The 20,404-nt window shown below is 46.8% G+C and overlaps 1 protein-coding gene across 2 annotated transcripts in view; it reads right to left on the reverse strand.

Annotated features, from left to right (window-relative positions):
* Positions 1 to 20,404, reverse strand: part of LOC146189139 (mannan-binding lectin serine protease 1-like) — a 67,166-nt gene that overhangs the window by 4,018 nt on the left and 42,744 nt on the right. For both annotated transcript variants that reach the window (XM_084604052.1, XM_084604051.1), the window contains 6 exons: positions 15,442 to 15,591; positions 12,941 to 13,106; positions 10,110 to 10,312; positions 7,509 to 7,808; positions 6,029 to 6,135; positions 2,244 to 2,443 (listed from right to left, as the gene is read on the reverse strand). In XM_084604052.1, the coding sequence (XP_084460178.1) occupies positions 2,244 to 2,443; positions 6,029 to 6,135; positions 7,509 to 7,808; positions 10,110 to 10,312; positions 12,941 to 13,106; positions 15,442 to 15,591 (1,126 nt within the window). The remainder of the gene's footprint in view (positions 1 to 2,243; positions 2,444 to 6,028; positions 6,136 to 7,508; positions 7,809 to 10,109; positions 10,313 to 12,940; positions 13,107 to 15,441; positions 15,592 to 20,404) is intronic.

The following is a 20,404-nucleotide window of genomic DNA, read 5'->3' on the forward strand; positions in this document are numbered from 1 at the left end:
GTGTCCAATTAGATCATACTCAGAAAAAGCATGACTTCACCAAAGTCAGGTATACTGATTCCTAACTGCACTGCACTGTTCCACGTATTGAGGAAAAGGAACAACCTGTTAGTAGTAACAAACCAAAGTTGTTCGTGCTCCATATTTTCTGCATTAGAAAAGCATGTCATGAATTTGATTCTTCAAAAATAAAAATACTTAGTATCCACCACCCAGATCACACTGAGTATCCCTCCTAAGATTTCATCACTGGTTCATAATCTGTCATGCATGTCATTTTATGCCTAACTACACTTTCGGAATAAACATCCTGAAAGGCCCTGACCAGACATGGTAGTAATTGAATTACAGTAATAAAATTACTGTAATTTAATTACTTTTTCCGGTAATTTATAATGTAATCAGTAACTTTTTCGGTTTGGTAATTTAGTAACGTAATGCATTACTTTTTAGCAGTAATTTCACAGCAAAAATTAAATAATTGCTTTCGAAATTACTTTTACTTAAATGCGCCACTACTTCTTCCATAGTAACAATGTAGCGTGCTGCGAAAGCAGGAACGACGTGTGGCAAGCAGAAGCCAGCGTAACGGATCGGCAAAAGGAGACAGAATTGAGCAGAGCAGTGCGTCTGAGACCTCCTGTGTAGCAGGCTTATAATGCGGTTATCCCATGGCAACCTATCTCCAAGCAGCAGGAAACAAGGCTTCAAGAGAATACCGAAGGGCAGATGGAGCAAGCGGCCGAACTTGAAAATTAGTTGAAAGCGCGGCGAAGTGGCACTCCATGTTGCGTCGGCTAGGGCACAATGGTGCCTGATTACACTTGTCACCACGAGGTGAGGGAGGGATGGGGCAGGGTAGATTGGCAGGAGGGTCCATGGCATCAGTCGCCGTGGCGTGAGCATTAATGAGAGCAAGGTGCCGAGGACGATTCTTGGGACTACGGAAGCAATAAATAACCTAGCTTCTTCGGTCCCTTCAAATGGCGGAGACCGCTCCGGGCCACTAAGACGCTAGGTTTACCGCTCATTTCACGACTGTTCCACCATATTTCGATTTTGTTCTTTTTTGCGGTTGCCTTATTTTTGTAATGTCAGATGCAGTAGGAAAGAGGGAAGTAATTGTTCTCAGGAACGGAATTTGGCGGGACGACGAAAGAGTATGCGTGCTTCGTGTCAGAACAAGTTGTTTTGTTTACTAGCTTTACTTAGATTTGCATGGATGAAAACTAGAAAGTAATTTAAAAGTAACTGAATTATTTAGTCGAAGTAATTGCAATGTAATTGCATTACTTTTAGGAGCAATATTAAGTAATGTAATTTAATTACTTTTTGCAATTTTCAGCAAAGTAATTAGTAATGCAATTTAATTCCTTTTCAAAAGTGAAATTATGAAGGGCTACACTGCTTCACAACATGCAATGAGATTCAGTTCATGCAGAGAGTCTTCATTAGTCAGAACAGAAACAAAAAACACATTGAGGAAGTATACAATTTGAAACTCGCAATCTTCTTAATTTGTGACAATTCATCCACAGCAGGTTATTAGATAGCTTCAATATGTTTCTGAAGAAATGCTCAGTGTCCATTTAGTTCGCATTTCGTAGAACAGTTAATTTCTATAGCGCCATAGCATACAGTGCATGTTGATTTGCATGGCTTGTTCATTTCATTTTGCAAAAAGCCCATCCGTTCTTAAGTTTATTCAGTAAATGCTATCACGAAAGTCTTAGCCTGCACCACCCAGTCGAGGTCCCTTTGATTTCCTGAACAAATAAACCAGTCAAGCTGATTTGTGTGCAGCTTTCCCCCTAGCTTACCCTCAACCTTGTACTTTCTTTAATGGAAATAAACTAAATCAAATCAAAATTGTTCTTTTTCTACTCCCGAATATCCTCCTTTTAGGCACAAAGCCCACATTGCAGCCTTTCGCGCATTCGGTGCCCTTACGATTCCGACTAGATCGGTATTTTTATCCAATTCTACCACTGTGATACTAGAGAGATTTAGCACACCGTGATCCGCGATCCGCCACCGTGACACTCTACCGCTCGTGGGCGGGGCCTACAAGCTGATTGGTTCCGATGCGCCAGGTCAATGTGCCGACATCAGGTATGTGGCGCCATCTATCGGCATGAAAGTGATCTGGGCATGCGCAATGGAACACGCGGTGGCGGATCACGGTAGCGGATCGCGGATCACGGTGTGCTAAATCTCTCTAATGTCCGTCTGCATGCACTCACGGATGAAAGTGCACATCGGCGATCTTGGTGACGACCTGCTGCGGCTCAACGATGGTCTGGTCGTACTTTCCCAGCCGCACTTCCACTTCGTCGATGCGGATCTCGTCTCGTTTGAAGCAGTGGGATGCCGTGAGAACCCACTGGTCGTTCACCAGGCTTCCACCGCAGAACGCCTTGCGAAGTTCCGTCCAAAACATCACCTGCGCACGCGTCGATGACCATCATTGTAAATAACCATTTTAAAATATCTGAATAGACACATTCAGCATGGGCATATGCAGAAATGGCGTTGCACCTGCACCTAATAGATAATAGAGAGATTTAGCTTACTGTGATTCGCCACCGTGACTTTCTACCGCGCGTGGGCGGGGCGCTCAAGCTGATTGGTCCCGACGCGGCAGGTCTGTGTGCCGACATCCAATATGTGGCGCCATCTATCGGAAGGGCGGTCTGGGCATGCGCAGTTGAACGCGCGGTGACGGATCACGGTGAGCTAAAACTCTCTAACAATGGAGGCTGGTTGTTAGGCAGGCGTTGGGACGGACACTGCCCCATAGCGCGCCAAGAATAGAGACTTAGCTCACCGTGATCCGCGATCCGCTACCGTGATCCGCCACCGCGCGTTCCACTGCGCATGCCAAGATCCCCTTGATGCCGATAGATGGCGCTACATACCGGGTGTCGGTAAAGCCCCTCAATAAACTAAAAGTAGCGCCAACATGTGAAGTTTGCCGCCCGCCTCCTCTCCTGCGCTCTCCTTCGTCGTTCGACCCTCTCATTGGCCGAGCGCCGTCACGTGCACGCGCGCGCTTTTTTTTTTTTTTTGCTGGGCGTGCAGCTTCCTCCTTTCCAGCGGGGCGGGCGGCGCGCGCGCGGCACATATCGCCGTGTGTTTTGCTGCCACGCTGACTGCTACTAAATCGTTCCCGCTGGCTATTTAATTTTTTTTTTTTTCAAGAATGTTGCGCTCTTTGGCCGGCGGCTGATAGAAGCACGGTGGTGAAGGCGAGTTCAACCAACGCAGACATCGCGTACAAATGGTGTCACGCACTGACAGTTGAAAACGGAACCGTTTCAGCGCAAAATATAAAAAAAACTGCTACCACGCTTCTCAAGTTTCACGGTAGCTTACAATTCAGTCCAACCTGCAAAGAAACCACACAGACTGCAGCTTCCGCAGCCTACTTAATTTTTTTTTTTCAAGCATGTTGCGCACTTTTGTCAACGGCTGACGGACTCAAGGAGATGAAGGCGAGTTAAATCGACGCCAAAATCGTGTACGTATGGTGACACACCATGGCAGCTGAACACGGCACCGTCTCAACGCCAAATATAAAAAAAAAATAACTGCTACCTCCCTCCCCAAGTTTACCGGTAGCTCACAAGTCAATCAAAGCTGCAAAGACTCCACGCAGACTGCAGCTTCCACCGCCTATAGTTAATTTGATCTGCAGCTGAAGTTGAAAATACATGGAAGACAGCTGCTGCCACACTTCTCAAGTTTACCGACAGCTCGCAATCCAGTCAACGCTGCAAAGAAACCATACACAGACTGTTCCAAAATTGTTCCTGTCCGCCGCCTAGTTACAAATTTTATAAAGCATGCCGCTGAGTGGCCAAATGTGACGAACTACGGACACACGGAGATGACGGCGAGTTGAACCAACGCCGAAATCGCGTATATGTGGTGTATGACACTCACAGCTGAAACTATTCTGGCGGGAAATCCCTGTCAACATTCGGTAATTATGTTTCAGCAGTGAGTAATATTTTAACCTGAACCCATTGCGACAAAATTCAAGGCTCTGGTGAGACCCGGCGCACGGCCGCCTCGATCGGCGCGCGCGCGGCGCTGATCGAGACGGCTGTGAAGGGCGCCTGCTCCGGAGAGCGCGCGCTAGTCGCGCACCCCGTAGGTGGAGCCACGGTCGAAATGCGAGAGGAGGAGCGGCGCCGCCGGAGGAGGAGAGAGGAGATGGCGCTACTTTTAGTTTATTGAGGGGCTTTAGGTGTCGGCACATAGACCTACCGCGTCGGGACCAATCAGCTTGTGCTCCCCGCCCACGCACGGTAGAGGGTTACGGTGGCGAATCGCGGTTCGCGGTAAGCTAAATCTCTCTAATACCCACTAACCGCAGATCTATGTTAACTATTTTTCACTGCAGCTGACATGGGCCAGCCGAGCATAGATCACCGACACTTCAGAAGCCGAGGAAGCATGTTCTTTGGCCCCGCTGCGGTGGTTTAGTGGTTAGGCAGCTCGAGTGCTCAACACAAGGACGCGGGATAAAATCCCGGCCACGGTGGCCGCTTTTCGATGGAGACGATGGGCGCCGTAGTGCAAGGCCTCCTACACTAGAGCGTGCCTCATAGCGTAAATCACTTTGGGAAGTTAAGCCCAAATGGCATCACCCCTTCAGGCACCTTATAACTCTCCTTCATCTGCTCCTTCTTTATCGCCGGCCACTTGACGAAACTGGTTTGCTTTGTTTGCTGTGATGGCGTTTTGTGTACAGGCTAGCGCCTCCAAAATGCACTTGCTAATAAAAACATTCCAGGATGCTGCAAAACCGATGCCTGCGTAGGCTAAAGCTATAACGGAGCGGTTGATGACATGCGCAGAAAAAGCTTTCAGCAAAATTCCATCAGTCGATCCGCTCTCCTTTATCAGAAAGTCAGATTACTATCAAATTGTTAGTTGTGAGTGAGGATGGGGGGGGGGGGGGGGGGGACCACGCGTGTATTGTACGTCGCCACACCTTCTGGCCGCGCGTTCGATCTACGTATACCTCTACGCTTGCCAAAACAAATCAGTAGTGGTTCAATGCTGCCGGACCTGAATATAGGGAGTTAGCTCTGAGTTACTCAGCAATTCGGGAAAAGACATGCCGGTTGCATAGTTGCGCAAATAGTTTATTGGTGACGCTTTTTACAGTACGAAATTATTCTAAATCCGCCGAGGCAAATTTGGGGCCACCCCCAGGCCACATTTCCTGGTCGCCATTGTATTCGCCATTGCGGCATTAGGCTGGACATCGATTTCGGTACAAATCGCCCGAGGTGAAATTTTGGGCGTGGCCCGAGCCGAATTCAGGTGGCCCACGCAAAATATGGAGGTTGCCATCATATTCACCATAGTCGAATTAAGCTCCAGATAAATTTGGGTCCAAATTGACCGAGGTCATATTTTGGGAGTGGCCCGAGCTAATTTGGAGGTCACCATAGCTGAATAGGCTGAACATTTATATCTTGTATGCATGGTGATGTGTCCGGGGAGGCACCTCTGTCACGGCGATGGCGTACGTGGCTAGAGACTGCATTCTTTAATTAGAGACCAAATTTCGAGGTCATTTGAAATTCAGGAATGGCAGCAGTAGACCTAAGGCACGAAAATGAGATGAGTGATAGAACATATCAAAGGTTGTCACTCTGTTATAGTATAGGAGATAGACCTTGTTGTGCCGTCTACAAGTTTCGCGCACAATGTGTAGCAAGCGCTCTTGCGGTAGTAGTGATTCAAGTTTCAGTCATGCTATTGGAGTTATTGCAATCACAGTCACCACATCAATCCGGAGCTTCCTTAAACATTGCGTATCAAATCATCACCGGGAGCCTGGCCACATCTAAACCAAGACAAAGACCTCTACCATTTATCTTGAATGTATTAACATTGCCTTGCGAGCACCATATATGAGACCAAGCACTCTAGGGCACGGATTATTATAAGACTGGCGCCCTTTACCAAGGAGGCAAACTTTTCGTCCCCAAACATTCCCTCGACTCACCTGCCATGGGTAGGCACCCTTGATGGTGTCCATCCCGCCGACGATCTTGCCGTGTTCAACGTGAGGCTTGCTCATGTTAGGCTGGGCCACGAAAGGAATGCCGCAGACTGGAAATAAAGAAAAAAATATTTTTTTTTCCTGACCCACACAAGCGTTGATCACCTCTACGCTTGCTCGCCCCACGTCACCTAACGCGTGCGCGGATCATGCATTCAGGGGCTCGGTATAGACGTTAAAACTGAAAGCGTCGAGAAGTAGCGATTTCCAGCTGCTCCAGGCAACGTGGTCAAAACCTGTAATTATTACCTACAGCAAAACAAACGCAAAAACGTTTCGGCATGTTCCCTCAAATTACTGAGTCGTATCCAATGTATTAATATCACCTACTAGAAAATGGAAAGATGTTGTAGTTACGATACCGCATTCATAACTGTTCCCAACAGGTAACGCAAAACTCGCTGTGTATTCTGTAACTCAATGGCTGGTGCACTATTCCTCCTATGTATGTTGCTATTCCTTTTCACGCCTATTTCTCGTTCACTTTTTTTCATTTCCTATGTACATCTCCTTTTCTTTAAGAGCACCTGAAAGAGGCTGGCGCTGTGTGCCTTCAGGTAGGAACGACACCTCTCTTTCGTTATCTTCATTCCCACACTGTCAGCGACAGCAATAATCCTAATAAAAATGACAAATGTGCCGCGCATGACGACTTAAGCAAAGATAGCACGCTTTAAGGTCGTGTCCACACAGGAGCCCTGGTACCATGAACAAAGCGAAGACCCGCCAGCAATGTTGCGTCTGCGGCCTCCAGTTAATAACGCGTATGAGCAGGATTTCAAGCGAAATGTTCGTACACACTTCTTACGCGCTGTCGGGGAACAATATATATGAGGCCGCACCTACAATAGCGCACCACGTTCGTGGCGTCTCTTGAGAATGTGTGAAGTTAACCGCGCAAGCAACATCTTGGGTAAATGCTGTACTGAAACATTCCAGCTCAAAAATGATTGCACAAAGGTGACATGGCAACGCTCACAAATATACTGCTTTCTGTGCAGCCATTTCTATCGTCCAGCTGCCATGCACGTTTTCACCTCTACTGCGTTCAATGGCCCCCAATTTCATCTTGTGTGTAAAGTTGCAATTTTATTTCATCGCCGTTATATTAGCCTTTCTTGGATCAGTACGCTTCTCGCTTCGAATCTGCAAATAAAATGTCCCATTTGGCCTCGATGTCATGTACGAGATGATTTGGGGGTGCATGGTAAAAAAGGAAAGAAGACAAGGCAACTCATACGACATGGCGAGGTTTGGGGGAGGGGGACAATACGAAACATCTCATAACGGATGAGGTGCACATGACCTGAAACTGGGCCTCCTAGTAGGTTCGCATTATGCAGAGGCCAGTCTCACACTCTGGTGTAGGTTTCATTCTTACGCCTGATGGTACAACAGTAAGACATAGAGGTAGACGACTCACTTTCTTCGATGTTCACTCTGGGAAGTACCCTGAGCAGCGCCGACTCCTGGACAGAGCAGTTGTTCCGGCGGTCGGTGGCCATGCATGTGTATACGGCAGAGTCCTTGGGCATGGCATCACTTATGTAGACCAGACCATTGCCCAGGTCGCGGTAACGGCTACTGGTCGGGAACGGCAAGCCGTTGCGCAGCCAGCTAATCTTGACGTCTGACGAGGGCCTCTGCGGAGCTTGGGCTGTACAGTGCATGATGGCCGTCTCGCCATGTGGAATCTCCTGGTCCTTTGGGCTCTTGCGGAAGTCTGCAATTCACCGAGATACGAATGAAGAGGCTGTTTGGAAGCTTAGAAGCAAGAAAACAAAGCAATTAAATCATTTTTCAGAAATTGCATTGTCCCTGTTCTTTAGGATCACGAGAAGGGATCTGTAACAGAAAGCCTGCTGAAAATGCATCAGACAACAAGTCTGAGATGTGTAGTTGGGCAATTATGCTGCAGTGGTCGCTTAACTAGCGGAGGTAGAAGAAGGCTTTTCGCTTCCCCGCTGTATACTTCAAGAGCTTCAAAGCTACAGAAAGCACTCGACTATACTCCTCAAAATCAGACGCCATGATGAGCTGACTTCTGTCACGCACTGTCGCCATTGCACATCGTACACAAAAGAGCGCTCACGTTACACGTCCAGTCGCGTTTTCATTGCCGGTGTTGTTCACCAATTAGAAAAGAGAAACTTAGCATATATTACAACTCTTTAGAGTATTAGCGTTCATTTCCTAGTTTTTCTTTATTCCTGGACCTTGTACCTTAATGCGTTCCACCGATCGGCGTCACGTACTCGTGCGCCGCATGTCGTTTCATCTCGAGCTGTGCAGCGAACATGGTCGTCTTCATCTTGAGCTGTGCAGCAAACATCAGCGTGCCAAGGCACGAGAGCTCTATGCTATCACCACAGCCGATGGCGCCTCGTGTAAAACAGCAACACACTCGCGCTGTGTAATAAACATCGTTTTGTCTTCATCAATGAAATGAAGAAAAAAGCTCCCGCGTTCTGCACTGAACATTGTCGCCTTCATCAAGTTGCATCTGCACCACTCCTTGATTTAACGTAAGTAAAAACGCCATTTACATAGGCTGTCTCGCTAAAGACAGAAACCGCAGCTGTGCCAGACAAGCTGCCGAGACCATCGAACGACGAGGAGCCAGACTATCCCGTTGCTTAGAAACTTACCAAGCGGGCCTAGATCGAAACTGCAGCAGCAACAGCGGATGCGGCCGATGGTTAATGCTCGTGATAGTACAGGCTCTATATTTTTTCGTTCTATCCTCCACCTTCTGCGCCGCAAAATATAGGTGACCCGGACAAAAGGCAGACGTCATTGATAGACAACACTTCGTACACGTGCGCATGCAGCCAGACAGTTCTACTGTGTGAACTGGCTCTATGGAGTTTATTAATTTTTATGTTCTCAGTTCTACCCGCACTTGACACTCAGTTCTACCCGCACTTGGCTTGGGCTGGGTAGGCGTCTGTCTAGTCTTCAGAGGAATCGATCCAGTAAGAAGAAAACTGAGCCGTTAATAGAGACACTAGAAAAACGCTTTCCGCCACCGCTACAGCGCCACTATTGAACATGCGTAGATGGCCTCTGCGCAGCAGGTGCGCGCACAGATGGCCGATACCTGGTGCCATCTGGCATCACCTGGTACTCTAAGCCTCAGCATATAGGCGTGGCATCGCGACTTGCTGTACGTGATATGCTGTCTCTAATATAAAGCCAGCAACATCGGAAGTAAGATAGACGAAAGTAAAAGAGCTAATTATTTTGCAGCCTTGCTCCGGCTCAGGGCTGTGCCTATGTAGGCTTTTATGACCTTGCTGCTGACCCATAAGGTTTGATGAAAGAAGTAGAGCCGAATTATTAATGAGCAATAGTAATAGGGCACGCATGGCACAGTATGGTATGGTATGGTATGGTATGGTATGGTATGGTATGGTATGGTATGGTATGGTATGGTATGGTATGGTATGGTATGGTATGGTACGGTATGGTATGGTATGGAATGGGTATGGTGTGGTATGGTATGGTATGGTATGGTATGGTATGGTATGGTATGGTATGTTATGGGCATTGGTATGGCATGGTATGGTATGGTATGGTATGGTATGGTATGGTATGGTATGGTATGGTATGGTATGGTATGGTATGGTATGGTATGGTATGGTATGGTATGGTATGGTATGGGCATTGGTATGGTATGGCATGGTATGGTATGTGGTATGGTATGGTTTGGTATGGTATGGCATGGTATGGTGTGGGCGTGGTATGAGTGGTACGACATCGTATGGCATGGCAGTATTTCCTTAGCATACCGGAACATTACAGAAGCCAGAGACACTTTTTGAGCTTTGCCGCCATTGATGACCGGAGTTCAACTACTTTACCTTGCGCTCCGCTGCCGAAAGACTTGGGCCCTCAGCCACTAGCTGCGATGAATCATTCATATATTGGATGTGTTGAGTGTGAGCGATGCATGTGTATCCTCTGTCCCCTTTCGGACACCAAGGTCACAACCAAGCGTCGAGAGTATCACTGCCATACTCACAGACGTTACACTTGCTGCGCGGCTTGGTTCCGGCCATGACGACCAGCGTAGTGGCCAGAGCCTCCCGCTCTTCGACGCTCACAATGCACGTGTAGCTGCCAGCCAGGTCGGAGTGCATGCGTCGTATCCACAGGGTGCTCGGAGAAACCAGGTACAGGTGCGGTAGGGGCATGCTGCCGTTCAGAACCGTCTCGTTCTTCAACCTGTGCAAGCATTCACGCAAAGAGTGAGCGACGAAATTTGCGCAATCGCGCAACAGCCAATGGTTAGTATATTATCTTGGCTTCCCGTACTTCTCTGACATTTACCCCTGACCGGTGAAACTGACCGCCTCCTCGGAAGAATTGGTATAGTCCTGTTTCTTGTCTCCGGCCAGGCAAGGAAACCGCACCAATGTACGAAGATGTTTTATTTGCATCTTCTACCACCCGCATCTATTGTTCATTGAAGTAAATCACATTTCGACTATGTTCCCGTATTTCTGCGGCTTTGTTGACGTTTCAGGCATTGGTGGCTTTTTCAACCATAATGGCCGTAAGAGGTACTCTTAGGTTTTTTAAAATATTTGACCAAGCTTTGGTGGGAATTACACGGGTAATTGTAATCATGAAGGCAACGAATGATACCGCAGCATTCCAGAAGGCCAAGACACTTAAGATGCTCATCAATGAACTGAATAAATATTACTTCACTGAATTGCATTGAAACCTGGTTTTGTCCTCCTTTCTGTCCTTGCTTTTCTCGCTTCCTTACTGAAATATCTGGGCTGCTTTTGAAATATTACAGTTAAACTGCGGCCTAACGAAGTTTAGGGAAGCGATGAATTCTTCGTTAAATCGGGAATTTTGTTAAACTGCGAGAGGCATTTCTTGGTCATTTGATTTGATAACTGTGATTATGCTATGTGGCGGCAACCAGAAAGTACCACGGGACCGCTTTGGCAACGCGTAACTGCTCTGAAAATGAAACTGCGGCCAGCGGAAACAAGTAACAATACTATCACATATGTAAAACAACAAAAATTGTTACTTTAACCAAAACAGCCCTAGATAAATTGAATTTATCTCACAACAAATACGTCAGTGATCTTTGCTTGCGTGCGTTTTGTAAGCAACGACCGCGCTGATTCTTCTCAAGTTTGAAGCGTGGCCAGCCCATCTTTCGTTCCCTCGTGAATTCTAGGAAGCTACCGCAGCAGACAAATGGCATCCACCACATCAACCGCCATTATTGAGTTGAAATTAAAATCATAAATCTCTTTTTGCACGGCGCTGTTTACTAAAAGCGGGATGAAGGCGCTTCGCGATGTTACCGTTGGCTCGCAATTAAACGTTTAGGCTTTCTTTACAATCGAGATAGCTTCATTAAATCGGGACTTTCGTTGAACCGGGCTTCGTTAAATCGAGTTTTGACAGTACTACATATCCCTGTCATAACGCATTATTTCCGTAACACTCGTATGGCGCATTTTCCAGAACGAACCGAGCAGCCGCGGCAGCGGTCACTGCAAGCTCGCAGCCGGTACACGGCGCAACGGTTTCCGGCGCTGTCACAATCCACCTTATGACCCAAATTCAGTACCAACAAGTGAGGATTGGGAGGCTGCCCTATCTAGCTCTTGACTAGGGGCCCAAAGGGCCCTCCTGACACGCGCGCGGATAGCAGCGGCAGCCGCTGAGTCCCTGACTAGGGACCCCACCTACATATTCCCCTCCCTTATCTCTCCTCAATAACGTTTTTCATTCATTCATTCATTCATTCATTCATTCATTCATTCATTTACACCTGAACTAGTTTACATTCACAGACCTGGAGCTCGGCTTCGAGTTATCGCTTCAGCTGGCGGCATTGCTGATAAGCTACTTTTAAAAGTTGTACAGCAGACATCTCAGCATTCTGACGCCAGGTTTCCTCCGAAGTTATGGTATGGTATATGGGGCTCTTCCAAAGCACACTCGGTTCCGAGGGACGCTCGAGGCCAGAGATGCCGAAAATTTAGATTCCCTGGGGTATCGCGCTGAATTTTGCACAATCAAAATGCAGCCGCAGTGGCCAGTATCGAACAGCAGTTCTTGGGTTAAAAATCTGTGTGAACTCTTCAGCTGCACAATATTGTCGTTACACATCGCACTCCGCCGTTCTGTGAATTTCGAGTTTTTTTTTACCCCTGCGGCGGTATGCCCTCATCACACATGCAGCTTCCAAAGCGGCATGCTGAAATTAACACAATAAAAATACTAAACATCCTCTCTATTCCTCACTTTTGCGCACTCATCTACCAATTACATGCGCATAGCTTCTGTTGTGCTAATGTATACCTTTATCCTTATTCTGAAGGCCCCCGCCGGGGTGGGGCAGTGGTTACGGCGCTCGACTACTGTTTCCAAAGACGCGGGATCGAATCCCGGCCTCGGCGGCAGCTTTTCGATGGAGGCGAAAAGCAAGGCGCCCGTGTGCTGTGCGATGTCAGTACACGTTAAAGAACCCCAGGTGGTCAAAATTTCCGGAGTCCTCCACTACGGCGTCTCTCATAGCCTGAGTCGCTTTGGGACGTTAAACCCCCCAAACCAAACCTTATTCTGAAGGATTACACCAGTCACCACTCTATCGACAGTTTTCCAACGTTCTTTCCTACGAGGCCCTTGATGAGATCATGATTTTAAGCCAAACAGTACTACCGCAAAGCTAATCCTACCTCTCATTTAAACTGCTTCTTGGAAGAGCAAAGTCAAGAGCTATTTGTTCGCTAGAACGACTTTCCAGTTTCGTAACAATTCGGCGGAGACCTTAACCTTCGCACAAACAAATGCTCCCCTAAGAATAACACGTACCATTTGACACTGGCCCCTGGCACTTTGGGCACACACTTCAGGATCCTCTGGTCGTCGCTGGCCACCGTCTCGTCGGGGGAGATCTCGTCAATGAGCTCACGCGCCGGAACCAGGGCGTTCTTGCGCATGATCACGCTTTTGGCGTCTTCGACTTCAGGCTTGCTTACTGCGAAAAACGAAATTTTCGACACAGATGCGTCACGAGACAGAAACATATCGCGAATATCACAAATAATAAGACAGTGTCATTTCAACGAAGCAGCGTTACAAGCCCCGTTATTCGGATAATCCGCCTTTTTCACAACATGTGGCGCCCTCTGGGAGTGGTTGAAAATTCGTCTGCTACTGGTTGAAAACGTCCTAGGGAGGTGCAGCCGCCAGCGAAATGACAGTGTGTGTTCCTTGACAGCTACCGCCATCTATCGCATACGCCTGTCACGAATATTAACTACACATGGCCTCCGTGATCAGCTACAGCTGCGCCGATCACCGAGGTCAAGAACTGCGCATGCGCAGCTGGGGTTGGTGGTTTGTTTTCAACCAGGGAATAGGCGCGCATGCGCATATAGCGGCCTTGCGAAAAGGCGGATTCGGCATTGGCCGCGTCGGCCTGGGCGTTGTGAGCGAAAAATCGCGGACTTATAGCAGGTGATAATTGGCAGGAGACATGACCTTGCACTGATTGGTCATCGGGTGGAGTGACGGTACGAAATCACTTGACATGGTTGAATTGGAAAGCGCTGCCAAATCGCTCCTCGCCTTTGAGATGGGAAGGAGAGATCAATATTCAGCCTTCCAGGGCCCTCGGATTCCTACTTCAACACACATCCCCTAGGCAATGCAGCCCCCTTCGTACGGCTATACTAAAGCCGATATTTATACGTATGTGTTGTGGTCTTTCACATAATGGGGTATCTTAAGACACCAATCCCTATGCATGTATGTGCGGCATATATTCGAGGCATAAACAAAATACTAGTGGTTTGGTTTGTTTGGTTGGTATGGTTTGACGTCCCAATGTGACTCAGGCTATGAGAGACGCCATTAGTGGAGGACGCCGGAAATTGTGACAACCCGAGATTTTTTAACGTGCACTGACATCGCACTGCAGACGGAAGCAACTCCGTTTCGCCTCGATCGAAACGCAGCCGCCGCCGGTCGAAATCGAACCCTACTCCGGCACAGTAGCCGTAGGCACTGCAACACCGCGGCGGGGCAAAAGGCTAGTGATTAGATGGTACCAATGTGAATGGACTCAAGCGAGGATCCGTCAGGACAAGCGGCAGTCGGAAGCAATTAACGCTGTGGTGTCATTCCTTTAAAGTTGAAGCTTATGCCACCCCCTTTGCTCTAACGCTGGTAGCAAGCCCTGCTTGGCCCATTCATATCTTCAAGAACTCCAAGAATAAATTTACCGCTGAACATTCCAGCATCGGCAATACTACACTCCAAACCGGTGTAAGGTGCGATGTTCATTACAATTGCTTCATTTTGTGTGTCTGCTACCTGGATGTGTTTTGCAAAGCAATTGTCCGCGCAGATTATGTGCCAAAAAGAAAAAAAATATTCCGGCATTTAAAGGACCTAGCAATGTGCACTCAAATAAATTCTACTGTCGGTACATTTGTTTACTTTTTCATGCAGTTTTATCGCCTTCACACGTTTTTCACTTGTCCCTTGTTAATATTGATGTCATACGGACACAAAAAGAACACCGTATTGAAAAGCGCTAGAGGTTCTCCTGCACACTTTTTTTTTTTTTTGTCCTCGACCGTTTTCTACAATGGTGCCAAGGAGAACTTCAAGTTTATTTAAAAAGAGTTTCATTAGAGATGGGTTGGAGTCGCTTTATCTATAGCGGAGGTTACGTTCCGACCGCGGGAGAAGTATGAGAAAACGCATGTGCATTTAAGCAGTGCTAACCTCTATAGATCCAGACCCTTGGAGCTGTATCGCTGTATTATCTCTTTCATTAGGCAATCTCAATCGCGATTATCCGACTTCGAACTAATGTGACCAATTCAAGCTTTTCATCATTATGCACATCAGCGGATACATGTAGTCGATTCTTTGTCAGTCTGTTCGAGGCAGCTGTTAACTCCAACGCCGCGCTCATGAAGAGAGCGTCCGAGTGTTTGCCACTGCTCCTGCAGATTCTCTAATACACAAATATAGATGTAAATAACTATAGCTCGCTAAAAAGTCCTTGATTATGCTCCATTTGGTTTGGGTTCGGTTTATACGGGGTTTAGCATCCCAAAATGACTCACGCGTTCCATAAGTTATACAGGTCCCAAATGCGGTGCATAATGACATCAGCCAGGGACACCGGAAATAAGAGACTATGTAATGTGCGGTTGATAAAAATTGACCTGGATTGCAGCGGACGATTGAAAAGGTGCCGTGTTCCTTTTTTTGTCGTTCCTTTGCTTTCCGGAGTAAATTGTCGGCATGGCGTGCAGAGTTTTGAGCACAGTACTAAAACTCGTAGAAGCACTTACCAGGGGAGGCAATGAGGTAGAAGTTTGCGAAGAAGCCTCGGAACTCGGAGAAGTTGTCACTGTAGAACTTGAGTCGCATTCGGTTCTCCGATGTGACTAGTTCTTTCATTTCTCCCTTGTCGCCGCATAGTCGACCCAGGGAGCGCCATCCTGAGGGGACGAACAAGAACGTATACCGCGTATTAGACATTTTCAAGCTATTTCAGTCAAGAGAGAGAAATGTAGATCTGGGCAAGAGATATACGTAGAATCTCGAATAGTTGCTGACTATCTCTGTACGGTGATAGAGCAGTGCCCAGGAAAACAAGCGTAACCGGGAGACCAAGTTGGTAAAAATGGAACATGGAATTAGGAACGGGAGATTCTTGTGGATCGGGAGGCCGGAGGCTAATTACCAAACCATATCCCGTAGGAGCACTCGAGCAGATGACGCTCTAGCGCGTGATTTCTCTGAGCAATGACACCTGGCGACAAATTGCGGATATATTGTCTAAACAAATAACAACGCACTTAAAGTCCACTGTTCCCGTCGCCTTTGTGGCGCAATGGATTAACACCACCCACCTCTGCACTGATGCCACTGAAGCATCTGTTCGACTCCTGTGTTGTAATTTTTTGTTTCAGTTGCCTTCACCGTAATTATTTCCTGCCTTCATTGAGTGTATGTTACCTTCAGGTTGCGCTCATTGACACATTTCAGTAACAATCGGTATGGCAATGGTTCCTTCATCGTATTTATTTCCTGCCTTCAGTGAGTGCATGTTACCTTTAAGTTGCGTTCAGAGACATCTTTCAGTAACAATCGCCGTTTAAAATGAGTGTATGTTGCCTTAAGGTGGCGTTCAGAGAGACCTTTCAGCAACAATTGCCGTTTAGCTCGCTAAGAGCGTCATGTGCTCCAGTGCGCCTACGGGATATGGTTTGGCAATACGCAGACCGGAGCGGGCGCAAGACAAGGATAGTTAGAATGAATAACGAGATATCTGTGTCCTGCTATAAATTCAATGCAGATGATGACGAGGGAACGATGTAAAATTGCAGCAAATCTCTGCGTTATAATGACATAAATTGGTGCGTCAACATTTTATGCTCCCGGTATATACTTTCCTTAGTGCTTCTACCATACCCGTGAAAGGAGTGTATGTGACCATGACAGGATCCATATGGGTCGGTAGGGACGGCGAGTAGCCTGGACGGTTATGGCATTTTTGATGAGCACACGAATTCCAAAGCTTTCAAGATATTTTTTTCTCTCTCAGTTTCTCATCCACACTGTCAGTACTCACCAGGATGACGGTCAAAGTTCAAGTTCAGCCGAATAAATAATAAATACCGCCCGTGTGGTTACAACAGACGTGCACTCTTTAAAAAGCCATGCATATAGTGCGCACAGCATGACTGGCCCCTCAGAAAGGAATCATAGGTTATTCTTCTTGCCTAGATGAGCTGAGAATAAAGAGATGGTCAAGGAGAGAAAAATATTGTCAACGAAAGAGTGGAAGATAGAGGCTCTAATCGGTGGTCGTTGGGAATGCATTTTGATATTGCTTCCACCCAGTCCTTTCTTCTGTACGTGGCCACAGTTTGTTATTACAATGTTTCGTATTGTATATGCCCCCGAGTCACTAGGTGGTTCGTATTTCCTTTATTTTATTTCTTTTTCCTTTATTTCTTGCTCTAACGTATGTATATGCACACACAAGTTTCCCCAGTCTCCTCTGAGACTGTTGTCCTTAAGCGCGACTCTAATCGTACCCTTCGACTACGCTTTTAGTGCTTTCTGATGCTCTCCTCACTTTTCCAAGAATCCATATTCAACACCCGCAGTTTCCGCCGCACAAGTAACCACATTGTTTACCTCGCACTAACGGCGCTTACGTTTCTGTCCACCGTCCCTTTAATGCCATTTTCTCTGAAGAGGGCATAAAAGAGACATTTTCTCCCCTCTCGTGACAAGAAGAAAGCATGGAGCTTCCGTTTCTCTCCATTCAGCCTCGCACCTCGACTGTTCCCCTTTGAAACCTGCAGCACCAGCAGCCAGTCGTTCGCTTGCTATTTTTTTTCCTTGATGGTCGCCGGGGCCCCTCCGATCCTTTATATTCAATCATCGCCGCGCCCGCACAGGGCCACTTCAAGCGCGGAAACGCTTCTCGGTGGTAGCTGTTATCTCGCTCGTCTCACGCAAATGCCGTTTTTTCCCCCGGTCGTTTTGTAAATGCGCAGTTCGTCTCGGTCGACGTGCGTCTTTGAGCCGCTCCAACAGGTTCCCAGGATGTTTCGTAACCACGTGCGCTTGCGGTTTTTCTGTATACGCGCTTTGCTTAGCTTATACACACATGCCAGACGTGCTTGATTACCGAGCATCCTAGCTCACTGCAGAGAGGCAAGCAGGTAGCCCCACGCAACCGAGCAGTGAGACCTCTGCAAGCGGGCAAAAATTATAGAAACATACGTCGTACATTTGAGCGGCGGGTAACGCATAGTTTGTTAATTTTGCCAATATATTCATGAGTCACTGTACGAAGAGATTATTCGAAGCACCGTTGGAGCACAGTGTGATCACTCATCGATCACCAAACATCGATTAGACTGTTCTATGAAAAACCGAGCAGGGTGTCGGAACTTTGTTTTCTGGATACATGCTCTCTACCGCCGCCTTAGAAGTGCGCCGCGGTCTTCAGTTTATGCAGACTGTCTTCGTAACGGCTGAGATCGTTTTACCACTTTCTTTCTTTCATTTGTTTTGTTTGTTTCCTTTTTTCGACGAGCTGAGTCACATGTAGCTTGTCTAACAGCGGTGCAACCAGATCACATATTTCTTATATCTACGACGATTCAGCGAATGCTTGCTCCCAGAAACTATGTCTGGACAATTGTGAAACGTCATTTTACCCCGTATTTGTAAATCGAATACATCAAAACCACCTCGTCGAAAATCACTTTTTTGTCTGCGGAAAAAGTGTTACAGATACTGCGCCTTTCCTTCGCTGTAAACCTATTATTATTATTATTATTATTATTATTATTATTATTATTATTATTATTATTATTATTATTATTATTATTATTATTATTATTATTATTATTATTATTATTATTATTATTATTATTATTATTATTATTAAGCGGCCTCTTTTCACTGCGATATCATTAAAAGTGTTACAATGGAGAAAACTCTCCGATGGCTGCCCTCCGCCTCCTAACCGTGGAAGGTGACATGTGGCATGTGTAGAAAAGAAAACCCCCTCTCCACTTGTAGGTGAGAAGATGGAAAGGCCGCACAGGCTAAGGTAGAGTCAGCAACAATCAATGCAAAATGCGATTAGGAATAGAAGGATGGAATACGACTACAATCGGAATTGGAACAGACTGGCGATTGAAAGAAAACTACTATCGCGTTTGCTTCGCTCCAGTTCAATTAATGTGCTTATATAAGGTTTTAAAGCGGAAACGTTCAATGTCCTGTCGTCCAGAAAATACATTGTTGTCGTCGTTAGTGTTGCCGGCGCTGCGAGGTGGTTGGCAGGTGAGGTGGTCGGGCACTACTTGGTCGGCGGGTGGCTTATACGTCACGAGACACCGTGATATGGTCGAGTTGTCAGTACCTTTGAGCTCGGGCAGCTCCTTCAGATGGCAGGGTGGGGTGGGAATTGATCCCTCGGGGCCCTTGGAAGCTTAGTCGGACACGTTGTCCCTGAACACGCAGGCACGTTCATGCACTTGCGTTAAAGCAGGTCTTTATATGTATACCGGCCAGCCTTTACATAATATGATAGTTCACAATAGTATGGTAAATAGTACGTGTTAGGGATGAATGACTAAGCGACTAGATAGGTATGGAGGTACGCATATAGTATGTGGATCCATGAGAGGATCCGTAGGAGGATCCGCAGATTTCAGTCAACGCTTTTGCCTCAAACACTGAAAAGCAGATCTTAAGTCTACCCCTTCTTTTTTTTTTTTTTTTTCTGCGATGAATCCGAGTGGTTAACTAAGCTTACAGACTGCTCTCGACAGCCCCTACAGGTCACTGCTGGCGATTAAGACGACCCACCTTTTGTGCATCCAATGCCTATGCCTTAGCGACAGTTCCTACGCTTGTCTTGTATTTCCAAGCATCTACATACATCATGAACACTGCGGGACATAGACGTGTGAAGCCTTGAATCTCCAAGGACTCCCTGCAAGCGCTAGAATACCACTTTGAGAATAATGCTTCGGTCGCGTGTGTAATGGCTTTAGTGCGCCAAAGCAGATACCATCCTTCTGCACCAGCTCACCGACATACAAAGAACCACGAATGAATGCACCGGAATCGAAGCTTTTAGAACGTGTTCGTTACCGGGTGCTTGCCTTGCTGTGGGCCTTCAGTTTTCCTGTTTTGGTTTCGCGCTCTTTAGCAAGCACGCACCGTCAAAGCGCCGACCATAAGCCTACAAATGCGCCACAGAGGCGCTCTGAGAACAATCGTGTGGCGCGAAAATACGTCACATGTTAGTGAACAAATGTGAGATGGAGACCGCGCCAGTGAATCGCGTCACGAAAGCGCACCAACATCGGGGCCATGTGTGATGCGTAGTGTCGTCGGTGCGCAAAGCGCCGACAGCAACCAAATGGAATTACGACATACTACCCATTTGCGGACCGGACTAATTTGAGGAATATGAAAGGCACTCGTCCTGCAGCGGGTGTAGTCCGGCTTATTATTATTATTATTATTATTATTATTATTATTATTATTATTATTATTATTATTATTATTATTATTATTATTATTATTATTATTATTATTATTATTATTATTATTATTATTATTATTATTATTATTATTCGATTGCAACGTCAATGCTCAGAACGAGCAAGCGTTCGAGTGGTGGCGATGTCTGCAGCCTGATAACACGTTGCCGTCAACAACGACGATGGTCGCAGCCCGGACAAATGTCGCCGTGTTTTTGGAGACCCC

Source organism: Amblyomma maculatum, chromosome 5, assembly GCF_055883805.1.
Source record: "Amblyomma maculatum isolate TAMU_Amacu chromosome 5, ASM5588380v1, whole genome shotgun sequence".
NCBI classification, from domain to species: Eukaryota; Metazoa; Arthropoda; class Arachnida; order Ixodida; family Ixodidae; genus Amblyomma; species Amblyomma maculatum.